The sequence below is a fragment of the Acanthaster planci genome, linkage group LG04, assembly GCF_054643075.1.
Source record: "Acanthaster planci isolate LZ-2023a linkage group LG04, COTS_SCS, whole genome shotgun sequence".
Taxonomy (NCBI): domain Eukaryota; kingdom Metazoa; phylum Echinodermata; class Asteroidea; order Valvatida; family Acanthasteridae; genus Acanthaster; species Acanthaster planci.
The window spans coordinates 13,756,777-13,780,638 of NC_141780.1; the positions used below are offsets into that span (position 1 = coordinate 13,756,777).

Below are 23,862 nucleotides of genomic sequence, written 5' to 3' on the forward strand. Positions count from 1 at the left end.
AATATGGCGCTGAGCAAGGAAAGAACCGAATGGACAGACGCAGAGCTTGCAGTCCTATGTGGTGATTTAAGTCGAGAGTTACCAAGGCAACGTTCCAAGGTCGTGCGTATATTCACCAGTTCAACCTTCACAGGTAAAATATTGTATTTTGATTCACTCCTGTCAGGCATGCGAAAACCTGTACATTAGACATGACGCAGTGACGCTGCTTCCCCTATTTGACGAGGCCGATAACATGAGCGTCGCAAGGGGGAGGGGAAGCGGGGTGCTCCCTCCATACACAACACCCTACGAAATGGGGAGAGGGATCGAGAACTAACAGAAAAGGAAAGAAGTACAAAAGAAATAGAAAAGCAATGGAAATCTCAAATTTCCCTGAATATGCCTCGAAATTGACCCAATAAATGTTTATATTTTGCCAATTTGTTACTATTGTTTTGCCCCGTCCTTTGGAAACAAAGAAAGACCCCTCCTTGCGACACCCAAGGGCAACGGCCAACGTGCCATCCTGCATTTGTTTTGACGTATTATTGGTGAAAGGTGTTTAATGCATTCAGTTTGAGAGATTTGGGACAGCCAGGTCAACTTGGCAAATTGTTATTGCACATAATGCACTATGCTTCTGAAAGGAAAATAAATTAGTCATGCCGAACGGGAGAGAGGCTGCAGGTACTCTAAAACTGTGATTTGTCTTGTCTGACAGTTTTTTTCTCATCTTTTTTTCTGCGAGATTTTCAAGTGGCACATCTAGACCTTCTCTTTTACTTGTAGTACACGTATTGCACTTTTCAATGTTCCTTGAATACTCTTTTTAATATGGCATCTTGTGACTAAACTTTCGATATTGTTCCTGTTGAAGTCATAGGACTGTTGAGTTGCTTCTCTTAAAAAGGAACCATAACAAGCAATTTTGCCTTGCCAACTGAAGTAGGCTTTTTCTACAAGTTGGAACCCTTCCAAATTCCAATTTCCTTTCAAATATCAGTGCAGCAGAAAATCATGGATTGCCCGAAGTCGGCGATCATTCGATTTACTTTACACAGGGTGTTACCAGTGGCGTGACTAATGGGCACAGGCATCTGCCCCTCCTTCTTCGAAGTTCGTACCCCCCCCCAGTTGAATAAAATATTCACATGAATTTAATATCAAAATACCAGAATTGATATGAGGATTCCAGCTAAAAAGCAAATGCTTGTACTAAGTCTGGAACCTGATAATAGTGATATCACTGTAAACAAAGTAAGTCATTTTGGGCTCAAAATGACTAATAGTTGGGTCTCGATTACTAAATCAAGACAGGAATAATATTTAGTCAACAGTGCACTGACTTTGGTCAAATTTGACTAGTCTTGGACGAATAAAGTGTCGGTCATTGGCCTGTCTGACTACTTTAAATTGGTCATTTTAGACATAGAGCTGGACTAACTTTTATTAGTCAAAATGAGTAATTTTTGTTTACAGTATACTGATTTCCTTCAAATCAACATGCATCTTAAAGAAATGCCCTCTCCCTGAGTTCAGTGATTTAAAGTTTGGGCTGGCGAGCCTACGTCTACTATAAAATTGACAAAGGAAGTGGACACATCAGAAATCTAAATATTTTTTTTTGCTTTGGAGTGTTTAACAGGTACAAAAAAAACACGCTTAAAAACTCAAGGGGGAAATCCCTATGATTATTTAGTACACTTAATCGTTTTTGCTAATTGCTCTGCACAGACTCGTTGTCATGGAAATTCTATTCCACGTCGGTATATCACCGTGTTTGTTTCACGGTCTGGTATACGTCTCATTGTATATGCTCAACACAAGCAACTTAGCTCGTCGCCCAGCCCCCGGACAGGGCGCTGGGAATGGCTGACGGCCTGGCACAGATTTTAGTGAAGGAAACACGTCACAAGGGGGTCACAGCTAACGACACGTAGAGCACTGTGGATAGATATCTGCCACCCGCGTGATCTCGCTCAATGCGTTACACAAATAAGCGGTGGTTATCAGTTCGATACTTTTTGTTATCTTTCCCATTTCTGAAAAATTCTCAGTACACTTTATTCGTTGATCCAAAATTGATCAAAATAACCAATGGTTGGAATTCATCTCCAAAAGACACGTGATCAGTAATACTTGGTGAGAAAATAAATTACCACACTGTGATTGTACGTTTTTGTATGTTTTTATCATATGGCCCACACTTTGCCCGTGCCAAAGCATCGCCATTGGTGAACCAAACAACTTAAATAACGTTCGATAACAGGAAGTGATAACCTCGTGGTCACAGGTCGCGTCCAATGTAGCCAATCATGTGCAGTGCAAAGCCATCAGCCCTTCCCAACGCCCTGTTCAGGCGCTGGGTGACGAGCGAACCAAGCAACTTTACCCGCCCTCTTTTGACAACCAGTCAGAAGCCGTATAATTAATAAGGGGCGCACTTTTGGGATTTTTGGAATGTGCGTTGTCGTGGTGGCGATATTTTTTAAATATTCCATAAAAAATGGTAGGGTAACCAGACTTGAATAAAGGCTACAATCGCGGATACGGGTAATTGTCTTTTTTCGAAGAGGTAAAGTGCAACATTTCAGCAGGGGAAGCTTCGACAAGGCGTGAAGACTAGTGTCCATTCCAAACCTGCAATAAATTCATTTCCCATTGGGAAGTACATGGCGCTTCCCCAGAATCTGGAGCAATAAATATATTGCGGCCTTGTATGCCTCGTTAGTACGATGTAAGTAAACGCTGTGTTAATTTTGCCAAGGGTATTGAAGGAGTTACTAAACTTTAATACTGCAGATTAAAAAAACTTTCGATGTGAATGTCTTGTTGAATTCATAGATTTAAGTGTTTTTTCACAGTCAAGTTTCTTTTTCAAGCATGCTTAATTGACAAGTGCATGGCAGATATCAATGAGCGACTACGGGCATCTGCTTTGTCTTAAAACTTGGTTACTGAATCAAAAGTCACATAATGTAACTAAAGGAGCCTTAAGTTTTACGCAGAAATCAATGTCACAGGACGAAATAAAGAAGTCACATTAAACATAGAAAAAGATGTTAACACACTAAAAAAAAAAAACCCAAAAAATAGCATGAGAATCTACTTGAAAAAAGGCTGGAAGATTTCTTCGAGGTACGCAAGTGCTAAATAAATAAATTCTGTTGTATTTTTAATGCGTACGTAACACACAAAAATGTGAAATATTTTCACTCTAAGCTGTTCTCATCGGCAATTAGAGGCAGTAAGAACTGATGTTATAGTTTGTCTCTTGCAAATTATGCTAAACCATATCTCATGTACTATTCCCTAGTAAGACTGAGCTAAAAAGTTAAAATTTGTTGCTTCCAGATTTTCTCAAACTCAATTTACTCAAGACCATCGCAAACTAAAAAGTGCTTTTCGCAATAGGTATATGGGTCTATACATTTTAACCACAATCGTTTCCTCAGTAAAAATCATTCCGGTTTTAACAGACACATCTGTAGAACGTAACGCCCTGATGAGGGAGACGTACCCTCGTCTGAAGGATTACTGCAAGTCTCGCCATGGATTAGAGTTCCAGGTCATTGACATGCGATGGGGAGTACGGGACGAAGCGACAGATGACCACATGACGTCAAAATTATGCATGAGGGAAATTGCTGCCTGCCAGCGCCTTTCAGTGGGACCAAACTTTGTAGTAAGACTCCCCAACATTTATGAAAGCTTTCGTGTAACTTTAGCTCATGTACATATTTCATTTCATAAGGCGTTTTTATGGGAAAAAAACGGTTCCGATGGCATTATGGCCTCAGCCACTTTAAATGAGCTTTTATCTATATTTTAATAAAATTGTGTCGAGTGAGTACATGGGACATTTTGTACATGTATTTAACTTCAGCTAAAAATAATGCTGAAGCCCACTTTCCAACATGTAGCTCCAATCTTAAATACTATAATCCGTACAATTTTCAGACGTTTCTCTGCCAAAAGTATGGATACCGACCTTTCCCGGCAAAAGTTCAAGGCGTTGAATTCAAAATACTACGGCAATGTTTGACCGACAACGGAATGCCGATCGAAACGCTCGACGAGTGGTTTATCTGTGACGACAACTGCATACCACCTGTGTACGTCCTACAGCCAATCAGTTCCAGGCTGCCATACTTCAATCGCCAGGACGATCCAGAGAAAATGAGGGCGCACAAGACAGAGTGGTGGAAAACCTTCGAACTTCTCCAGGGGCAGCTGCGCTTTGCAGCTAACGAGGCAGAAAAACAGGGACTGCTGACGGCAGACCAAGCAAAGAATTACAAGATTTCAGGTTCGCAAACCTAAAAAGAGAGTTCAGGAGATTCCAGTAATCTTTATCTATTTTATTAATTCAATTGGGAGAAGGGGCAACCAGGAGTTACTGACCTCCAAATGGAGGGCAAGTCCTCCTCCCGGGGCTGTGCCATGCACTGGTCTGTTTTATTGTAATAAGTAGTGTGGCCCTCTTTATGTTAAGTATTTTATGGTTTATTTTTACCCAATAGTAACCCACGACGAAGTTAATCATGGCCTTGTGGATACGCCGTCCGACGGAAAGGAGCAGTGTTTGTGTTTCATCCGAAAGTTCGTCGACTTGGAAAGCAAATATGAGGCGAGAGAAGCCTCAAAGTTCCTCGACCTTCAGGACGGAAAGGTAGACATCGAGGCAAGGGAATTGCTCTCCGATCTGCGTGACAAAGTCACCCAAGTACTTCCCCCATCCAATATAATTGCGACCGATCTGGGAGACTGGACGAAGGACGGGGTTAATGTCAAGAATGAGAAGCATCGTGAGTATATCAAAAGCTTCTTGGATACTTTCTATACCAAGATGGTAAACATGGTCGAGATCGGTATCTCAAAGGAGAAGCTTGCCAGTCTGGAAGATCCCTTACATCAGGAGATTCTGCAGCACTTGTCTTTCTGTCTAACCAAATGCGTTGGATTCCAGGGCAGGGATGACATTATTAAAAATGTGCGAGACTACGTTATACAACGAGCAAAGGGTGACGGTGGAAAAGATGGTATTCCAATGGTGTTATATGGTGAGTCGGGAAGTGGAAAGACCTCCATTATGGCAAAATGTGCAGCACTTGTTAAGCAGTCATGGCTTTGTGGCACCGGCACTGTTATGGTGCTACGATTCCTTGGAACAAGCCCAAATACTTCTTCAATTCAACGAGTTCTGACAATGCTGTGCAAACAGATCTTGCTGGCCTACGACAAGAAGGGTTTCCAACTTCCTACTGAGTACAACAAATTGGTGGCAGCCTTTAGTAAAATCATGAAATTTGCTACAGCGGAAAAGCCTCTTGTCATTTTTCTGGACTCACTTGATCAATTATCAAGTGAACACGGTGCTCATCGTTTGGTTTGGCTTCCAAAGGCATTGCCAGCGTACACCGCTCTTGTGGTTTCCACGCTTCCAAAGGAACACGGCATCCTGGAAAAAGCTAAGGAGAGACTCCCTGATACCTCAACATACGTACAATTGTTTCCTTTCTCTAAAGAAGAAAGCAGGTACATCTTGAGGTCCTGGCTTGCAACTGCCAAAAAAAGTGTCACGAACTCTCAGTTCGAGTTGATTGATGAGGCGGTAGCTGTCTGCAGTCTCCCTTTGTTCCTAAAACTTGTCTTCGACCAGGCCACACAATGGCACTCTTACCATCCCCTCGACAGATGTATTCTCAAACCAGGTATTCAAGACATGATCAATCTCATATTCGGAAAACTTGAAGAGTACCACGGCCAAATGCTTGTGTCGAGAGCCCTCGCATACATTACCTTATCGCCCACTGGTCTTACAGAGACAGAGCTAGAAGATCTCTTATCCCTAGACGATGACGTCCTAAATGATGTCTACCAATACTGGATGCCGCCTGTTCGTCGAATCCCGCCATCCTTGTGGACAAGAGTCCGGAACGACCTAAGTTCTTACCTCGTGGACAGAAATGCAGATGGTGTGACAGTGATGTACTGGTATCATCGCCAATTTATCGAGACAGCACGTCAGAGGTACCTCAACGACGATAGCCTAAAGAAAAAGCTCCACAAGACTTGCGCTGAATATTTTGACGGCACCTGGTCAGGTGGTCGGAAAAAACCCTGCCGATATTCTGCTCTGCAGGTCGAGCGCTTTGGAATTCCAGCAGAGGCAGAAGAAGATCGCAAAGTTTCAGATCAGCCCTTGACTTTCTCTGGAGCTTTACACGCAAGTGCAGGTACTGTGACCTTCAACCTCCGAAAACTGACCCAGCTACCGTTTCATCTGATAGAAATGGAAGAGTGGAATACACTGAAGATTTCTGCACTTCTGAACTTTGATTTTTTGCTCAGCAAAGTAAAGGCCCTGTCAATGCAAGATGCCTTGGCAGATTTCCAAAAAGCAGAAGAGAAGATAGATGATGCAGAAATCAGCACACTTTTTGGAGCCCTTCGGCTGTCGTCGTCCGTCATTTCAAATAATCCTGACCAGTTAGCGCCAGAATTGATCGGAAGACTGATGGATGCTGCTTCTAAATTCCCAAGAATGGAATCCCTTCTCGCGCAAGCTAAAATTGCAGGGAGTCTATCTCACCCACTCCTGCCATTGAGCACTTGTCTTCAACCGCCTGGTGGTATGATGCTGACGTCACTTGAGGGCCACACTGAGGAAGTCGTTTCCTTAGCAATCACAAGTGATTCACGGTTGGTTGTAACCGGCTCGAAGGATAACACGGCTCGCATCTGGCAGATAGAAAATGGCACATTGGTGCACGTACTGACTGGTCATAGGGAAGCTGTCTATGGCATCGAAATTACACCAGACGACCAGAGTTGCGTGACGTACACCCACAATGGGGAGTACATGAAGTCAGGCAAAATATGTGTCTGGAATATGGAAACAGGAGATCTGATTCACCGACTAAAAGGGCACACTGGGAAAAGCAAATCGAATCTGGCAATTAGTTTGGACGGGAAGTACGCTGTCACCGGCCTACAAACACAGGTTAGCTATGACGAGGCAAGTAATGATACAGACAACGAGGAAGACGAGATCATTACTGACTCAAAGCAAAAACACAAGGATGCAAAGAGGAAGGAGTTGATGCCAAAAGAGGATTGGGATGAGGAGGAATATAAAAATGAAAGAAGGCACGTTGTAATCTTTTGGAACTTAGAGTCAGGACAAGTCATGCACTGGCTGAACCACCACACAGGTGAGTTTCAAACTTCACTTTAGAAAAAGTTGGCCTTCAGTTTAAGTAAACTTTTCAAACAATTTTAATGTTACTCCCCTCCTCTAACTGTGAACAACACTCATCAAAAACTCATGACGCTTACTCATATGGCAATATTCTTGTGTTTTGTTTTCTGAATTATTTTAGACGACATTATGGGGGTCCTGACAACGGAGATCGATTGCCGACAAGTAGCGATAACATTTTCTCATGATCGCACTCTCGTTCTTTGGGACATACTAAAGGGTGAAACGATTCGTGAAATGGATGACGCAAACGGGTTTTCCATCCGGAAGGTGGCACTATCTGAAGACAAACGACTTCTCGCCGTGCATGGCTGTGAAATTTCACTGCACAGCTTCCCTGACTGCAAGTATCTTGGAGACACTAGAGACCCCAAATCGAGCTCCACGGTAGAAACCATGTACATTACCGGGGACAACACTCGTGTCATATCTGGACACGTCTGCGGTATGGTAAGAATGTACGGAACCGGAAAAAATACAGAGAGAACACTTCTCAAGCGACAGGACTGCTTTGAGAGAGATGGAGACATTACTAGCATGGCCGTAACACCAAATGAAATGTACGTATGCCCCGTTATCTTTTATTTGGACGAGTACGTTCAGCATCAACACATAAACATGTTGATTCACATTCGGAAATTGTCAGTCTTACAATCGCAAAGAAAATGTTTTTCAATCTTCTGACATTTCTTTCGCGCAGCGTGGTTGTCCGCTCTGAGCGAGAATAAGAGAGGGCGCGCTTTTACTTTAAAATTGCTGTCCTGTTACTCCGCTATTGGACTCCGCCACATTAGCGCGTAGTCTTATGAGCACTTGGCTCAGGGCGTGTTCAGAACGCGCAACCAATAATTATGACGGAATGTATGGTCTTGGCTAGTCCAGATTCTGGCCGAATTTTTCGTTTCTTCCACCGCCCTCATACATGTACATGCATTTGCATTATGGAATGACGTGACGCACACTTTACCAAAGAAAAATTCAGATTCTGCATGTGTGACCGCCCTCTTTCGGTGGATAATTTTGCAAAATGCACTGCCATTCTGCAGACTGTAATTACGCACACAACACGAACGCGGTCCAGAAAGTGGCGCCACTACGGGGGAGTGCTTCCGCCTCCCCCCCATTTGCAATCTATGCATGGTTTCCGTTAAAATGAAGCTGCGGTTTATTTTCCTGAAGTGTTCCCTTAAAAAAATGTAAACCCTTGGACCCCCCAATTTAGGCGTACTACGTCAATGCGCGTGTGTGAACTTAATTTAAAAAAAAAAGGGATCCCGTATTTTCTCCGTTTCCTGGTAAGGGTGGTCTTCTGTTCGAGGCGGATGCTGATATTTTTTTCTTCGATTCGCTCTCTTGCTAGGTACGTGGTTGCTGCATTGAAAACATCTGAAGCCGTAGTGTTGAATCTGGAAACACTGGAAGTGAAAGCTAAACTTCCGCACATCCAAAACGTGTCGATTGTTGCTGTGACACCGGATGGTTCCAAGATTCTCACAGGATCAGAGGACAAGAACGTCCGCATCTGGGACGTTGCTAATCTCAAAACATCCAACTCGAGTGACGAACCAGGACTGCCGATCAGCAAACACGACGGTTACCCATATGAAGCACTGACCTTAAATTCTGACGACAAAGTTATCACAACGGGAAGTGATAAAACGATCAAACTGTGGGATGTACGGAGTGGGAAGATGATCAAGTCCATCAAGGACCCGATGGACGGAGCTTGCCATGCTGTGGCCATCAGTAGGGATGACACCTTCATGGTCGGATGTAGCAAGGGATGGTATGTCCTCAGCTTACCTGACTTTGCAATCAAGAACACATTCAAAGATCGATGGATGATACCAACTCATTGTGTGATCAGCCCCGAAGGCCGCCGGCTCATAGCAGGGCTAGGTCAGCCGCAGTTTGAAATCCGCTTCTTTTATCTCGAGTCGGGGCAGACGCTTCAGATCATCCAGTTGAGATCCTATTCCTTTCACATGCTAAGGCGTGGCGTGTTCGTCAACCAGTATGTGTCTGGCATGTTTGACCCCTCGGGAAAGACCAGGATACTACAACTCATCGAGAGCAAACATGGGCGAGTGATTGGTGAGCTTCGTCATGTCGATCAGGTTTTATCTGTTGCCGTCTCACCTGACGAACAAAGACTTCTCGCTGGTTGCGGCGACCATAATGTCCACTTGTGGAACCTCGCGTCCTTCTCACATGTCACGACTCTGGAAGGACATTCGAAATTCGTCAAATCAGTAGCATTCTCTCCAGATGGAATCCTTGCAGCATCTGGGGCTAACGGCGGGGAAGTCATTATCTGGGACATCCAATTTCAGTCCTTGAAGCAGTCCATGAAACATGCGCATGAATCTGATGTCTCAAAGGTGATATTCAGTCCTGATGGCCGATTTCTAGTGTCAAGTGCAGAGGATGATAACTATATTCAAGTGTGGGACGCCCAGAACGGGAAACACTTGATGAAATACAACACCTATGCTAAGATCAGTTCCATAATAATGTCAGGTAAATGCAACACTACCGTTGTAACACTACTGGATGGAAGAGTAGCCTTTCTTGAATTCTCGGCCAGTTTGCTCGCAGCGGCCACCAGTGAGAAATCTGCCCTGCATCCGACTGCTGATGCCTCAATGAGCCTGAACTCAGCGTCGGCTCGAAAGCAAATGCCTTATTACCGACCCGAAAACCAGTTACTTAAAAGTAAAACCTGCCACCTTTTGTGAAGCTACATGAACGCTATAACGGGAAGGAAACCAAAAAACAGCACCACATTGGAGCTTCCCTAACGCTTCTTAAGTTCAAATTTCACGAGGTTAACACGGGGGCTTACTTAGCACACAAAAATGCAAAACTTTTATGTCAGGGAATCATTCAGAAAGGAACTATCAGCATAGGTCCCTGTGGATATCCATCGTAGATTCGATATTCAAATCCATTACAGGCCGTTCCCTTTTATCTCCCAAAATCTGGCCGTCCTCTGGGACTATTGGGGTGCATTCTTTGAAACGATGTGACCTTAATCGGTGCATAGTCATGCCTATGCCTTCCTGAAAAAAAAACCCGCCTGCAACCGGTTCGTTTTATCATGGCTGGTCTTTTTACTCTGCAACGAGATATACAGCAGGCCAATTTTGGCTGTTATTCTGCATACCCCCCCCCCCGACTTTAAAGGTCGCTGGGATGGGCAACTGTTTTTCTAAAGCGCTGACGTTATAAGGCATCATGAGTTGCTCTTGGGTTTGGAGTGTACCTTAATTCATTAAGCGTGCCCACGTCACGCGCGCGGGAGTTCCACTGATGGAGTTACACATGTACTAGTACTGAAACGGTTTTTATCAACTGAGAAATGTGACTATTCTGGTGTCCTGTAAGCAGTTAGGGACTAGGGAAATCTGTATGGACTTTTACTCTTTTCGACGTATCATCATGATGAAGTATTGCGCACTTGTTATTTTGTTTCACTCCTTTTTTGAAAGATAGATAGCAGATATAAGTACAGTTACTGTGTGAATACATGTACATGTAAATGAGTCCACTATTCGATGCTATGTATTCCGATTTTATTTCGCTCATTCCCTAATTAAATGAAATACAGTAAGTCCGAGTCAAATTAATGTACAAAATCACTTACACGTGAACGTATTGCATGAAATGTACAATGAAAAAATTCATCTAAAATACACATTTAAAATGTTATAATTTGGTAATAAACATGAACCTTCTTTCTTTGATGAGCAGGGCTGAAAATGTGTTTCTCCTCGAGTTGAATGTATAAATGAAACTTCTGTTTACAGGCGCATCATTCTGTCACAAGACCAAAATTCACCCAAAACGCATTCAAGCAAACCTGGTGTTATGGTATTCGGTTGTTAGTTCCCAACGAAGAACGGCTTGAGTTTTCAACAATTTCAAACTAACAAAGACGAAACAAAAACCCAAAGCAAACCCCTCCCTAAAATCAAAAATAAAACGACAAAGCAACCAAATCAAACTGAAATTCACAATAAACTGAATCAACAGGCTTAAGGATAAAAGTCATTGACCACACTTAAAATAGCTAACTTAAAATAATAAATGACAGAATACAGAGTCCACGCTACGACACGTTGTACAAAATAATGAAGTCCAACAGCCTTATACGCTATGCGTACCTATACTATACAGATTTCTTCTCTGCGGCTTTCCCAGTCTAATTTTTCAAAGCCCCTAGGCATGCAGCATTCAATTTCAGTTCCGTTTGTTTCGAACACAGCCCTTTCGCTGCAGGACTGCTTCCGTTTACACGAGCACATCTTAAATTTAAAATATTAATAATGTACGAAGAAAATACATTCCATAGCCAGATGAAATGAACACCCACACATACAAGGGTTAAGGTGAGGTTTAGGACGGGTGCAGATTAATACCATCATATAACAAAACACAATGGAATCTCTGTCCTTTTTGCATTAAGATGACCAGTCTGATTGATGCTGGTGCCACCTGTCCGACTGACATGTCAAAATGTGCAGAAGGAAAAGCTGGTTCAACCCCGCTTGATTTATATTCTGAGGGATTCTAAGAATTACAATACAGGGTCCCATAAAAAAAGGCGAATGTCTTTTTGTGGTGTGCTTTACTTGTAAGATTTCCCACCGCCTAACATGAACTGTTTGTGGATTATACACAGTTGAGAATGGCCAATACACAGTACAATATGACACAGCTCTGGGTAGTCCTGGGACGCCAGTAAAACAAACCCAAACATGTTTGCTCCTGTTCCTCTGCGTGGTTGGACCCCCAGTGGCGTATTCAGGTATTGGGCATGGGAGGCAAACTGAAAATTAAAAAAAAATTCATTCATGCATTTAAAGAGGCCTCATTCTTGCCCTTACAAAAAAAAATGGGTAACTTTTGGGCCCCTAATAACTTTGACGCACGACATCACCGACTACCGTCCAATCCTATATTTTGAACTCGGCAGACAGTGGAACACAATTCTCCTTTGAACCCTTGCTAAACTTCAGTGACAGTCCACACATTGTGGCACTCAGTAATGCCTTTCTGCTCATCAGACATGGTTTTAACCGCTGCTGTCTCCAACGAAAACAGTTTGGAGTTTCAAAAACGCAAGGTTGTGGAAGAGCTCCATGCTCGAACAAATCAAGCATGCGCGAGTTGGCTTATGGCCGTGCTGATAAGGCAGACCAAAGCTGTTTATAGAGCGAGTTCCGAGATGAGTGTCTTGCTTGTTGGAACCAAAATGGTGGATCATGCGTCAGTGCACATGGGTAATTAACACAAAACAGCTGCATGCTGCACTGCACATCTAATGAACAGCCATTTTGGTTCCTAGGTCAGAAGTTGGCGCTACTCTCCACATACCTAGGTAGACCGATTTGCTGAGGCCATGCGGTGTTCCTGTCACTCAGGCGCGCATTCCTAAGCGCGTGATTTTGGTTAGCAGTGCAGCTGCAGGCACCAATTGGCTGATGAGGAAGCATTTAGTGTGCATCTCTTTTGTTCATGCGCGTGGAGACACCGCAGTAATGATTCCTGATTCATGTCACCGGTTTGGTCTATATACAGCTCTGGGGCAGACCTCGCGCACGCGTATGTCCGTTCCCAAATGACCACACATTTTGGGCGAGCGCTGTTGGAATATAGAACTGCCTCATTGGTCTGAAATTACAGCCAATGCACTGTGGTGCTCCACGTTAATGTATTTTATGGTTTTTGTTTTCAAAACGGCACTTACATGGAAAAGGAAATTTGTCAGTCCATAATCAAATCTATTATACCTTATAATTCCTTATCAAAGAAACGTTTTTAATTATAGCGAAAGCAACAACATTGTTACTATTCTTTCTATTTCATTTAAAAAAGAGACAGTTCATTTACAGATTGCAAAAAAAAAAACTAAACTAGGAAACGGACTGACAGATGTCCCCTTTCACACAGAATACCAAAACTCAACATACTGTAAAGATGGATATTGGGGGAAAAGTAAATCCGAAGTACCAAATTTTAAAAAAATGTCACCATCTACCGGTATTTACACTAGATAGTTTTATACATAAATCTGGGAATAGCTTTGTTTATATACACTGAACATTGGTTTGCTGAAAAATTGAACCAATCAGTGTTTTCAGTTGGGTTTTTTTTCGCATGTCATTCTGCCTTGGTGAAAACCAATTTTTTTTTGGGGGGGGCGCTTGATATTTGTTGGTTTATATCACAGCTACTTAATCATCTTCAGTTAACCTCTAAAAAAGTTTCCTAAACTTCCATATTATACCGTTGAATCTTTCCAACATCTGGCAAATGGTTAGATATCTAGGGGGGGTAAATTGAGTTGGTCGATTCTTAAAATAGACAAATGTGAATTCCATTTGATATTGTATTCCATCACTGCAAAGACACTGATTTGAACGGATACAAAAGGACCAATGTTACAAATAACTTCCTCTTACCCCCTCAAAAAATAATAATAATAAAAAAATAAAAACACAGTGGTAAATTTTGCAATAAATGTTTCAAATGTTACCAAGCTTTGCATTACATTTTTTTCTGTCCAGAAAACTACATGTATTTGTTCCAAATGTTGGCTTGGGGCACACCACAGCATGCCAGCTAGCATACAGGTATTTCAGATCTCATACTTCTATGTGCCTCTGCAACCATTATACGATCAAAGGTGGACCTGAGTTCCTTGAAATACTGTACATTGGAACACGGAGGGCCATGGGCCCCCTCTCTCCCTTTGTATTTTTGCATTTCAATAAACCTACATGAGGATCTGCCACTGAAGGTGATGCATGTTTAAGAGACAGAGCTAATTGTCAGGTTCATCTGTAAGTGCAGGAAGAATTTGAAGACCTGTTTTTTCGATCTATCAAAGACAAAGATGTACACTTGGTTATTGTACAACTATCGCTCCCTCTGATGATAACCTATAGAATTCCTGACAGAATTCTAAGGTTGCCATGGGCCATGTAGCCAACTGATTAAATGTACCTTTTATACAAGCAAAACTATCAAACAATGGGTGAGGAGTGCCTCCGGCCCTTCTTTGAACTTGGCGGACTCGGGGTCGACGAGACATCACTCACATCTGGGCCCGCCTCCTCGGTTGTGCCAGGATCAAAGTCATCCTCAGAGTCTTCCTCTGAGGACTCGTCCTCGGACATCTCCCGGATGTCACCCGGCTTCTGGAAGTTGATTTTGACCAGGAGCTTCTGCAGCTGCTGGGCCCGACTGGCCTTCTTTGAGCCGGTGTCCGGTGGGGGCTTCATGACTTTACGCTGCTGCTTCCCCTTCTTGGCCTTGCTGACCGCTTGCTTCCCCGGGGACTTTGTCCCACCTGCGCTGTTCTTCCTCGGTCGTCCCCTCTTCGGCGTTACCTTTTGCACCTTTGACTTTCCCACTGTTTTCTTCTTTGGGGTGGTCTTCTTCTTCTTCTTCTCCAGCTTGACGGGCGTCGTCAGTTTTCTGAATCTGGCTGGGGTGGCGGAGGAACCTGTGTGCTTGAAGCTGAAGTCATCAATAGACAGGGAAGAGCCTGTCTCTTCCAGATAAGCATGAAGTTGAGGCCGTGACCGGAATTTTTTTCCTGTTGGGCTGGGTGCAAATAAACAAGATACACTTAGCTGTAGCTTCATAAACATTAAGGCAACACAATTTTAATGTTCTAGCAATTTACTGTACTTGTATAAGGTTACTGCCATTGAAGTGCTTGCACAATGCAAGTGAAATCTAACTGAATCCAAATTATCCTCAACTCAAGCTTGCTTTGTGCGCAAGTTGGAAAAGTACCCATATTGTTCACTACTCTTAAATATTTCATAATGGCAACCAGTCTGATTTGAATAAAACAAACAATAAGTTTAACAGAAATGTTTCACTGTAGCTTTTCTGTTCGTCTTTGGTGTTCTAGCCATCAGCAGATCAGAACGCCATAAAATCTGCATGATGTTAATGTACAGGTACATAGTACGATGCAGATTTCTATGGGCATCATTGCATGGGTCATGCGTCAGGGACCAGACATACTGCTGGGCTATGTGTAACCTCTTTCCCTCTGTGCTGAACAATGCTAATATACAAGTCAGTCGTTGAATGTAACTGAAACTATCGTAATCATGCACTGCGTGTGGGGCGTTGTTTTTTCACTCGCGTATACACACCTTGACACCGTTTTGCAGTGAGTTTTAACTGACCGAATGGTGGGATATTTTGTGCATGATTTTCATCATCATGAATGTTCACCACCATAGCAGAAAAGTCTGCACTCTTTCTTAAGAACTGAGCGGCTGTCATCCAATATGATATACTGAATTACAAAATTAGGGCAAGTTACATTTTGTTGCGCAAGTCGTTTCAAATGCCAACTTTTGCACGGCACAAGTTACAATTTTTTGCAATTTTGAGCCGTTTTAAGGTAGCTGTAAAGTTAAAGTAATAATTGCAGGAAATTATTAAACTTCAAAGTGTGAGTTCTGATGCTTGTTAAAAGGCACAGGGAAAAAACTTTTGGTTGAAATATCAACCCAGGAAAGACAGTCTGGTTGAACAGCAGCCATTTGGAAACTGCACCTCACACACTAATTCTTTAGTATACAGAAACAAAAGAAATACCCCACAAGAATACAATGGAATGGTCTGTGAGTTGAGGTACATGTATGTAACTTTCAACAAAAGTGCCCAAAATTGTTGTGTAAGGCATAATAAAATGGAACGCATGAGTAAAAAGATAAATTACACCAGACAAAGATTAATTAAATAGCCTAGCAATGGTCTTGATGGGCCTGCATATTGGAATAATACACAAAAACTGCCCTTAGCATGTCCAGTCATAAGTGGTAGTCACAATGTCAGGCTATTTGTACATGTGCGTGTATTGCTTGTGACTAGCTGTTTTGCTACTGGGTATTTTTTTCCAGAGAAAAAAATATTCTTCTCATCTTTACCTCCAAATGTAAACATCAAACCTTCCAGCCGTCCCCCCTTGCATTCTCTGAGTAACAACACGCCTCCATCCCTCTGGTACGAGTGGCTCGTCCCCAGTCGCAGTGACTACAGCCTGCGGTGGAGGTGTCCTTGGGGTGGTCTTTGGTGACTTCGGTGCTGCTGGTGATTTGGCAACCTGGGTCTTCTTGGGCGCAGCCCGCCTCTTAACGGGGGTGTTCACTACAGAGTCAGGACCGTCACTGTCCTCTCCTGCTTTTCGTTTTTTCACGGGCTGCCTTTTATGGTCTGTCTCTGTTGGTGCCACTTTGACCTCAGCAGCAGTTTCTGCCTCTGCTGAGGGAGTGGATGGCGATGTGGATTCAGCTTCGGCGGGGACGTTTGCCTCCAACTCAGGTATCCTTTTCTCATCGAGATCCTGTTCTTCTTCAGTTGTGTCACTTGAAGTTAATGTCTTGGTTTCACTCTCTGCTTTAGCCCTCTCTGCTGCCAAGAGAGCTTCCTGTCTCCTGGCCTCCTCCTCCATCTCGGCCCGATGGCGCTTCTTGGGTGTCAAGGGCCTGGTGGAACTTGAGACAGGCACAACAAGAGGGCTAATCTTACAGATTGGAGAAACATCACTCTCACTGGATCCTGAGGATGAGCTACAAAATAAAAAAGAAAAAAAATCCAACTACTACTTGAATTTCAACTTTCATACACGCAAGACGTACACGCACATGTACACTGCAGTCAACTGTTCCTGCTTGTGTTACAATTTGTTTTCCATTACGGTTGAGCAATCCAGCAGAATTTACCCAAAACATCAACGTTAAAACAATGCAAGCACTCTGAGTACAAGATGGCTCTGTACTGCTTCTGAGCTTATGCACATACATGCATGCACATGCCCATGTACATATAAATGCTAGCACAAGCCGTGTAAATCTTGGTGTGCCAGGCCATTGTTGCAGGCGCCTTTGGTACACATTGCACGCAATGTGTGTGGAACATTAACAACTGCAAGGACATACATGTACATGTACGGTACAGCAGAAGATATTGATTTATGAAGTTTGTAACTTTTCTGTCACTGGATAAGACTTGAAGCTATGCATGGTGGAAGCACTGAATAGGTTAGGCTTGCGGTTGCACCATGTAGAAAAATATCTCTTATATGAGTGTATGCTCTGGTCGTCTTGAGGAGGGTGAGTCCTGAAGACGAACACAGCATACTGTTCAGAACATCAAGTGTTCACCATCGATTCTTCTCAGAACCACAAACTCATATAAGACATATTTTCTACATGGTGCAACCGCAAACCTAACCTATTCATTTTCTGTCACTGCTGTCTACTGTATCTACACAGTACACCTGACAGATGATTGTGGCGGGATTCCAGTCCAAATTTTCATAGTTTTTACTTCATGACCCAATTTCAACTTGAATGATCTCAATGAACTCTCAATTTGATCAGAAGTAAGGACTGAGGACATAACCCTTCTGTGTATTCATGTGATTGCACACTGCACAGGGCAACACAGTGTCCAGCTGTTCACTTCCAATTCGTGTGTGTAGCACCAGAGATTGCTAGGGCAGATTGATGTGACTATATGATGCATGTTCAATGATGTTATGGGTATTATACATGTACCCATCTCTGCAGTGCAAATAATGTGTTGTATCAGTCATGTGACTGTCACATGTGCATGTCAGAATAGCTCCTGAAAACTGGAAATACAGTTTATTGTCAAATACAGGCCTTCCTTAATATTTATGCAATTTTTAGTCAGGGCAACTGAAAACGAGGCTGTAGGGGACTCGTTTGTCATGATAGCTGTAAATGGAAGGGATCTTTTCTGAGTTCCTGAGATAATGTTCGGGTTGTTGGAGGATAAAAGCAGTGGAGAGCAACAGCTTGGTAAAAGCTTCAAGTATTTTCCAGAAGCCTACATTCATAATCTGAAGAGTATGCAATTTTTTAACAGGATTTTATCTGGGACTTCTTGTTGACGTTGCATGCATGCACCACTCGTGTCTAGGACTACAGTAAATGGCTGGGTGTCACCACCATCGAGCTTTACAGAATTACAGATGTTATTTCATTATGCTGAGTGCGATCAGTCATGGAGGAAGGAAAACACTGGATCAATCAAACTGCACTGAAGTGCAATAACGTGTAGAGTGTAAAAGTAGGGCCAGTGATTACGATTTTTTTATACGAACATCTCACATTAAGTGCCAAAAAAGTCATTTCAAAGTCAAATCTGCCTTGTATAGTGGCCCCTCGTCTCCGTTTATCTTAACAATCAGCAGAGTCCCCTACAGCCTCGTTTTCAGTTCCAGCGCATAAAATTTGCATAAATATTAAGCAAGGCCTATTGGTTGGATCTGAAGGGCTCACAAGCTGAATACATTGACTGCCATCATCTAAGGGGCCATTGGTAGTTACACGTACATGTATGGGTCTACCAATACTCGCCCACAAGCAATAGCCGTATTATTAATGGACATTTGTAACTTGCCAAAAACTGCCAAAATGATGTTCGGGACGCAATACAATTAAGTACAAATTTATGAAAAGAACATTAAACTAGATAGAAGAAAGAAAATAAATAGTGAAAGGCGGTTCCTACCGAACATTAACCACTACCAGCCGGGGACTCCGAAATCGGAGCCGTATGGTTTATATGTGTGGCCGGGGTCTCCGAACTTGGACAAAGGAAATAGGGCCCTGTAACAAAAGACCATACTCCGAACAAAAGACCAGGCTGCTGGGCATGACCGGCATTTTTCACTCTCAAAAGTGGTGATAATCCAGCGTTATTTTGAAACCGTATAACAGGGTTTGGGGTATTTAGAGCAAGCGGATTACCACCGGGGACAAAAGCTCTCCACCATCGCAGCGATGAGCCACACAGCACCGCTGAATGCTAATCTGGCCCCTATTGAAAAGAGGTCAGCAGTGCACTGAGCCAGGTTCGTGAACAAAAGACAGTTGTATAACACCGCACAATCTGGGCTCTGTTTACAAGGCTGCAGGCCTGGCTGAAGTATTCGGGCGTCAATGAAGGTCACCTGTCAACTTAGAGTAGTGCCTGAAGATTACTCCGTGCGGCTATAAACGACTGTTAAATGGAATGATGAATTGTTGAAGGATTTTGAAAACGGAAAAAATGATAGTCATGCCGGCCCAGCATCCTCAACGTTGAAAAATGCCCCGGTCCGAAGTGGTTAAGACCTGCATGAGGAAACAACATTCACCCCATGACTTGTGAGTAAGGGAGGCAAAGAGGCATCTACCCACAGAAGACAGACAGCAGTGCTACATACATACAACTAAATTGAAAGTCCTTGTTGTCAGCAGTAAGACAGCTTGACCAATAATAGCATAGTTAGCAGAAAAGAAAAAATGGAAAAAAGGAGCCGCTTTGTAATTGGCGATTACAAAACATTTTATTGTCAAACTCTTGCCCATTTTCTGTCCCTCTCATCCTCAAATAAGAGCCATGCTGCAGTTGGTTGAATTGCATCTCTGTGCCAATAATGACTAATTACAGTGCGGGACTTTCATTTGAGGGAGATATGGGAAGGAAAAGAAAGACAGGAGTAGTGCTATAGGCCTACTTGGTCAACCCGTCATACTGCTGACAACAACCTGTCAATTCAGTAACTATTGTTAATCTTCCATGGTCACAATAGTGTACATGTAGGTAAGAAAAGTTCTATTTCCATCAAATTTTGGTTTGAATTAACTACATGTAGATGTTAGAAGGTAGGCCTGCATGTACATCGAACCTCCCCAGTTGACAATTGTTGACCGCTGTGGTGTGGGATATGATGTTGTGAACACCCGAGGGACGCATAGTGCCCCGAGGCGAAGTCGAGGGCACTTTGCCCGAGGGCACATACAGTACCTCTGTCTTAACCCTAACCGCCAAGCATATTGTTTGGCTTACACTACACAGCACTACAAAATACTAAGTAGTAGTCTGAGCCTGAAGGACCTAGCGCTACAGATTACTACTTCTGGCTAGGTTACTTCCATTGTTACTTATACCGAGAACAATAAAGCCATGCATTCATAGTGCATGAGCACTGTATGGTACATTGTCTTTTCTATTGTATTTTATGGCTTCTGAGAACAATAAGGTCATGTCCTCTTACCAGGGGCAGCACTCAGTACTACATTTTTACAACAAGTAGTAATTTGCAGTATTATGTAGGGTTAGGGTTAAGGAATTAATCCAAAGAATCAAGCTGAACTATTTCAGAAGATGATGGGCTTACTGTAAAACTGTACAGTTAATGTACATAAACGATATCATTTGCAAATGCACTGTCCCCTCCCTTTCATTATTTGCACAAACGCTAATGTGAAACTAGTGTGGGTACCAGTGAGTACATTTATATAGTCTGGTTAGCGGTCCCCGCATTACTTTATACACTGAAATAAATGAAATGAAATATGATGTACAGTGTACATGTAAAGGGTCATGCTATTTAGCGTCAACGAGCGGCAACAAAATATTCAAGCATTTTTATGCAAATATTTTATATTTACAATATTAGTAAGGCTCCTACATATCATATTCAATGTATCGCGTTACCGAAAATGATATTTGAGAGTGGAAATTTGAGCGACAAATTAGGGCCTGCTCGTGCAGCCCCACCAGCCGCCATCTTGTTTTTCATGTGGACAGCAGAGTAAAGAAAGGTGACGGCCTCCATACATCGCAAAAAAGTTTCGTTTTTCTGCATGAATCTGGAAGCAAATTCGATGTTTCTCTCATACAGTTTCAGGTCTTAGCGTCTCTAAATTATGATAAAACCACTTTTAAATCTTTAGAGGGTAGGCCTACTTTCGAGTTGTTGACACTTTGTTGATTTCGTTGATGCTAGTTGTATGTGTTGACGATGGTTGATGCTAAATAGCATGACCGCATGATGTAGGCCCCATGTAGGCTACATTTGTGTCTTCAACTTGTTCAATCATGTCAATAATGTAGGCTAGCTGTAGTGTAGGCCTACATGTATGTAGCCTACTATTTACTAATAGAACTGAACTTGTACATTCGGGAAGCTCACGCTGTGTTGACGTTACTATCGTGTGTTGACTGTTGACAGTGTGTGCATGTTGACGGTAATTACATGTACTAAGACCCCTGCAAGGCCTACGGGTCCTGGTAATTTCTGTAACAATCTCCAATTTCCTTCCATTACACAAACTCGACACTTCAGCTATTTAGACTTGCCTGATGCAAAATAAATTAGCGACGTGAAATATATTGGCAGCACATAAACTAGGTGAAGCCTACCCTGATCTTGATCTGGAAGACAGGTCCGTTGCCGCCAAAGTTGCTGCTGCCCCTTCTTCCGCCATCTTGCCAAATGTAAACAGCGCCCTCTTTAGGTTTCCTAGTGCATAATAATTAATTTTTCTATCACGGAAGCTTGGCGTGCCAAAGGCTTACAACCAGCAGCAATTATGACACACAACGTGTACAACCACGACACTGCTGATATGTGCCATCACACTCTAAATTTGTTGGCATAAGACCGTGCTGACCCTAAAGAATTTTAGGGAAAAACAATAACATGAGAAAAAATATTCTGGTTATTGGTGTGATTATTGATTTTTCCAATGAAAAACAAATGCATTTTTTTTACAAAAAAATAAAGGGGTTTATCCATTTTTAAAATCCAAATTATGCAGCGGAACACTATTCGTTTTTCTGAGAACAATGGTGGAGTACGGCTGATATCCTCTCTCTATTCATTAGTATGCCGGAAAAATGCAGTCTTGAAGAATTTGGTTTTGTATGTTTTTGTTTTTTTGGTTTCAGCATATAGGACCCTGCCAAATTTCATATCATTTTCCCCTATGCAACTATAAAGGAAACGCTAGACAAAAAGTGTCTTTTCATATGCAGGTCAGCACTTGCGCCAAGCGTTGTGTATCCGTCAAATTGCTTCCGGGCGATGTTTATTATGTTAATTGAGTCGATTTTTGTTTTCTTCGTAACGCACCCCCCATGTACATTATGGAAAGGCGCCTTTCTTATTAATGGTTTTTACTATACGCCGCTTCTTTGGTGTTTTCCCAGTCTGTAGTGGTGTCACTGTGACCTCAGCTACTCAGACCCGTAACTTGGGGTGTGGGGGTGCGGGGGGTGCTTGCACCCTCCCCCCCACGCGACTGAAAGGTCCGCTTTTGAGGCAAGAAAAGATTTTGAGCAATACTAGAACATTTTGCGCAAAATAAAATATAAAAATGCCGCGCGCTTTGGTATTTTTTGCCTCAGTCAATACCCTCTTCTGGAGTTTACTTGTAACCCCCCCCAATAATTTGTACGACCTCATGAATCCTGCTGTTTATCAGAATAAAAAACCAAAAGATATATGCTTGGTCCGCGTTGTTAAGGATTCGCAACCCCCCCCCCACGAAAAGTCATCGTTACGGGCCTGGGTACTACACACCCATCCAACACGATCTCCGAATGTGCAGGCGCCTACCGGCACCCCAAGCTCCAAATTTGGAGCTGAAGGTACAAAAATATTTTAATTTGGCGAACTATTTCACAAAACCAACAGAGACCTCGCCACCAGTTTCTCTAACAATTTGGCAGTGTTTGAGACTAGAACTCGAGTCTAGACTGGGACCCAGTTCGGGCTTGGACTGGGACCGTAACTCCTACAATGAGGTATCGGCAGGAGTCCGGCAAAAAGTTTAGTTTCATCCTTTAATCCACTCCTAAAGACTGCTTTTTCACTTTAGAGTGGATTGCAAGGGACTCACTCTTTTTCAGAGTGAGTTCTTCATTCCTTTGCCTTAAGAGTGTGTTATTTGTGAAAGGAAACGCGCACGTGTACCGAACATCCTTTTGGGAAAGTGGGTCAGCTTGATAGCAAGTACAGATGTTTAACTCGCACTGGCGCTCTTCTGAAATCTCAACGATACGAGTAAAAGACGAAACAGAATGCAGTCTGTTAATGCATTTGCCTACATGGTGTATATTCCTTGGGCAATTGCATAATAAGTGGAGACAGTTTATTTTACAGTACTAGAAAGGCTTCAGCGGTGAAACGCTTTCCAGGCTCTGATGACTTATACCACACATACATTTGTCTCGAGTTATCAATGGTATATTTATTTAGTCATTGGAAGCATCGATGGTTAGCATTTGGCGATTATCTAAACATCGGAATTGCGAGCTTGGCCCATTCGGTGCTTTGCTAAAGGAGGGGATTGCCTTTTGCAGTTTGAGAGAGACAATCAAACATCGATTTACTTCTTGACTGAAAAAAAAGTTCCCGTCCCCGCCCGGGTTCATCCCCTCCAAAAATGTAGAATGGGACTTAAAAATACCCATAATATTTTGAAATTCAAATACGTTTGGAAACTGCAGAGACATGCAGCGGAGATGAAACCGTATAGGCCAATATGGTATCACAACCCCGCTGGTCTTCTCATATAGCCTTTGGGCTGTAATGGTATGATAATTTTGACAGGTTTTGTGTTTCAGGCATCGAACTACTCCCCATTGAAAAAAGTAATGCCTTTCATTTATTTTCAGTTGTTTTCTGCCACCGTGATGATACTTTTCATTGACCTGACACAACAGAGATAGCCGCCAGTGCATATACCACGAGGGTTTAATGACAATGCTGCGAG

General features: G+C 42.8%; 2 protein-coding genes across 4 annotated transcripts; one reads left to right on the forward strand and one right to left on the reverse strand.

The window, feature by feature from the left end:
- Positions 1–3: 3 nt before the first annotated feature.
- On the forward strand, positions 4–10,806 carry LOC110985656 (NACHT domain- and WD repeat-containing protein 1-like). Its single transcript, XM_087136127.1, has 6 exons — positions 4–133; positions 3,462–3,667; positions 3,943–4,291; positions 4,506–7,199; positions 7,368–7,806; positions 8,607–10,806. Exons 1-6 carry the CDS (start codon positions 4–6, stop codon positions 9,982–9,984), a joined length of 5,196 nt encoding a protein of 1,731 aa, XP_086992253.1. The 3' UTR covers positions 9,985–10,806.
- Positions 10,800–21,590, reverse strand: LOC110985642 (uncharacterized). 3 transcript variants are annotated; one of them, XM_087136133.1, is made up of 4 exons: positions 21,506–21,590; positions 16,210–16,851; positions 14,258–14,860; positions 10,800–12,077 (listed from the first exon to the last, which is right to left on the reverse strand). In XM_087136133.1, exons 1-3 carry the CDS (start codon positions 21,568–21,570, stop codon positions 14,278–14,280), a joined length of 1,290 nt encoding a protein of 429 aa, XP_086992259.1. In that variant the 5' UTR covers positions 21,571–21,590; the 3' UTR covers positions 10,800–12,077; positions 14,258–14,277. The 3 variants fall into 3 exon arrangements, with proteins under 3 accessions (XP_086992259.1, XP_022102509.1, XP_086992260.1); XM_022246817.2 differs by having other exon boundaries at positions 10,800–14,860; XM_087136134.1 differs by having other exon boundaries at positions 10,800–14,860; positions 21,443–21,580.
- Positions 21,591–23,862: the final 2,272 nt, after the last annotated feature.

Coding starts and splice junctions, on each gene's coding strand:
- LOC110985656 (XM_087136127.1), top strand. CDS start 4: ATGGCGCTGAGCAAGGAAAGAACCGAATGGACAGACGCAGAGCTTGCA. Junction 4,292..4,505: donor AAAGAATTACAAGATTTCAG/GTTCGCAAACCT, acceptor TTTACCCAATAG/TAACCCACGACGAAGTTAAT. Junction 7,200..7,367: donor CTGGCTGAACCACCACACAG/GTGAGTTTCAAA, acceptor GAATTATTTTAG/ACGACATTATGGGGGTCCTG.
- LOC110985642 (XM_087136133.1), bottom strand. CDS start 21,570: ATGGCGGAAGAAGGGGCAGCAGCAACTTTGGCGGCAACGGACCTGTCT. Junction 16,852..21,505: donor TCTTCCAGATCAAGATCAGG/GTAGGCTTCACC, acceptor TTTATTTTGTAG/CTCATCCTCAGGATCCAGTG. Junction 14,861..16,209: donor TTTGATGTTTACATTTGGAG/GTAAAGATGAGA, acceptor ATTTGCACCCAG/CCCAACAGGAAAAAAATTCC.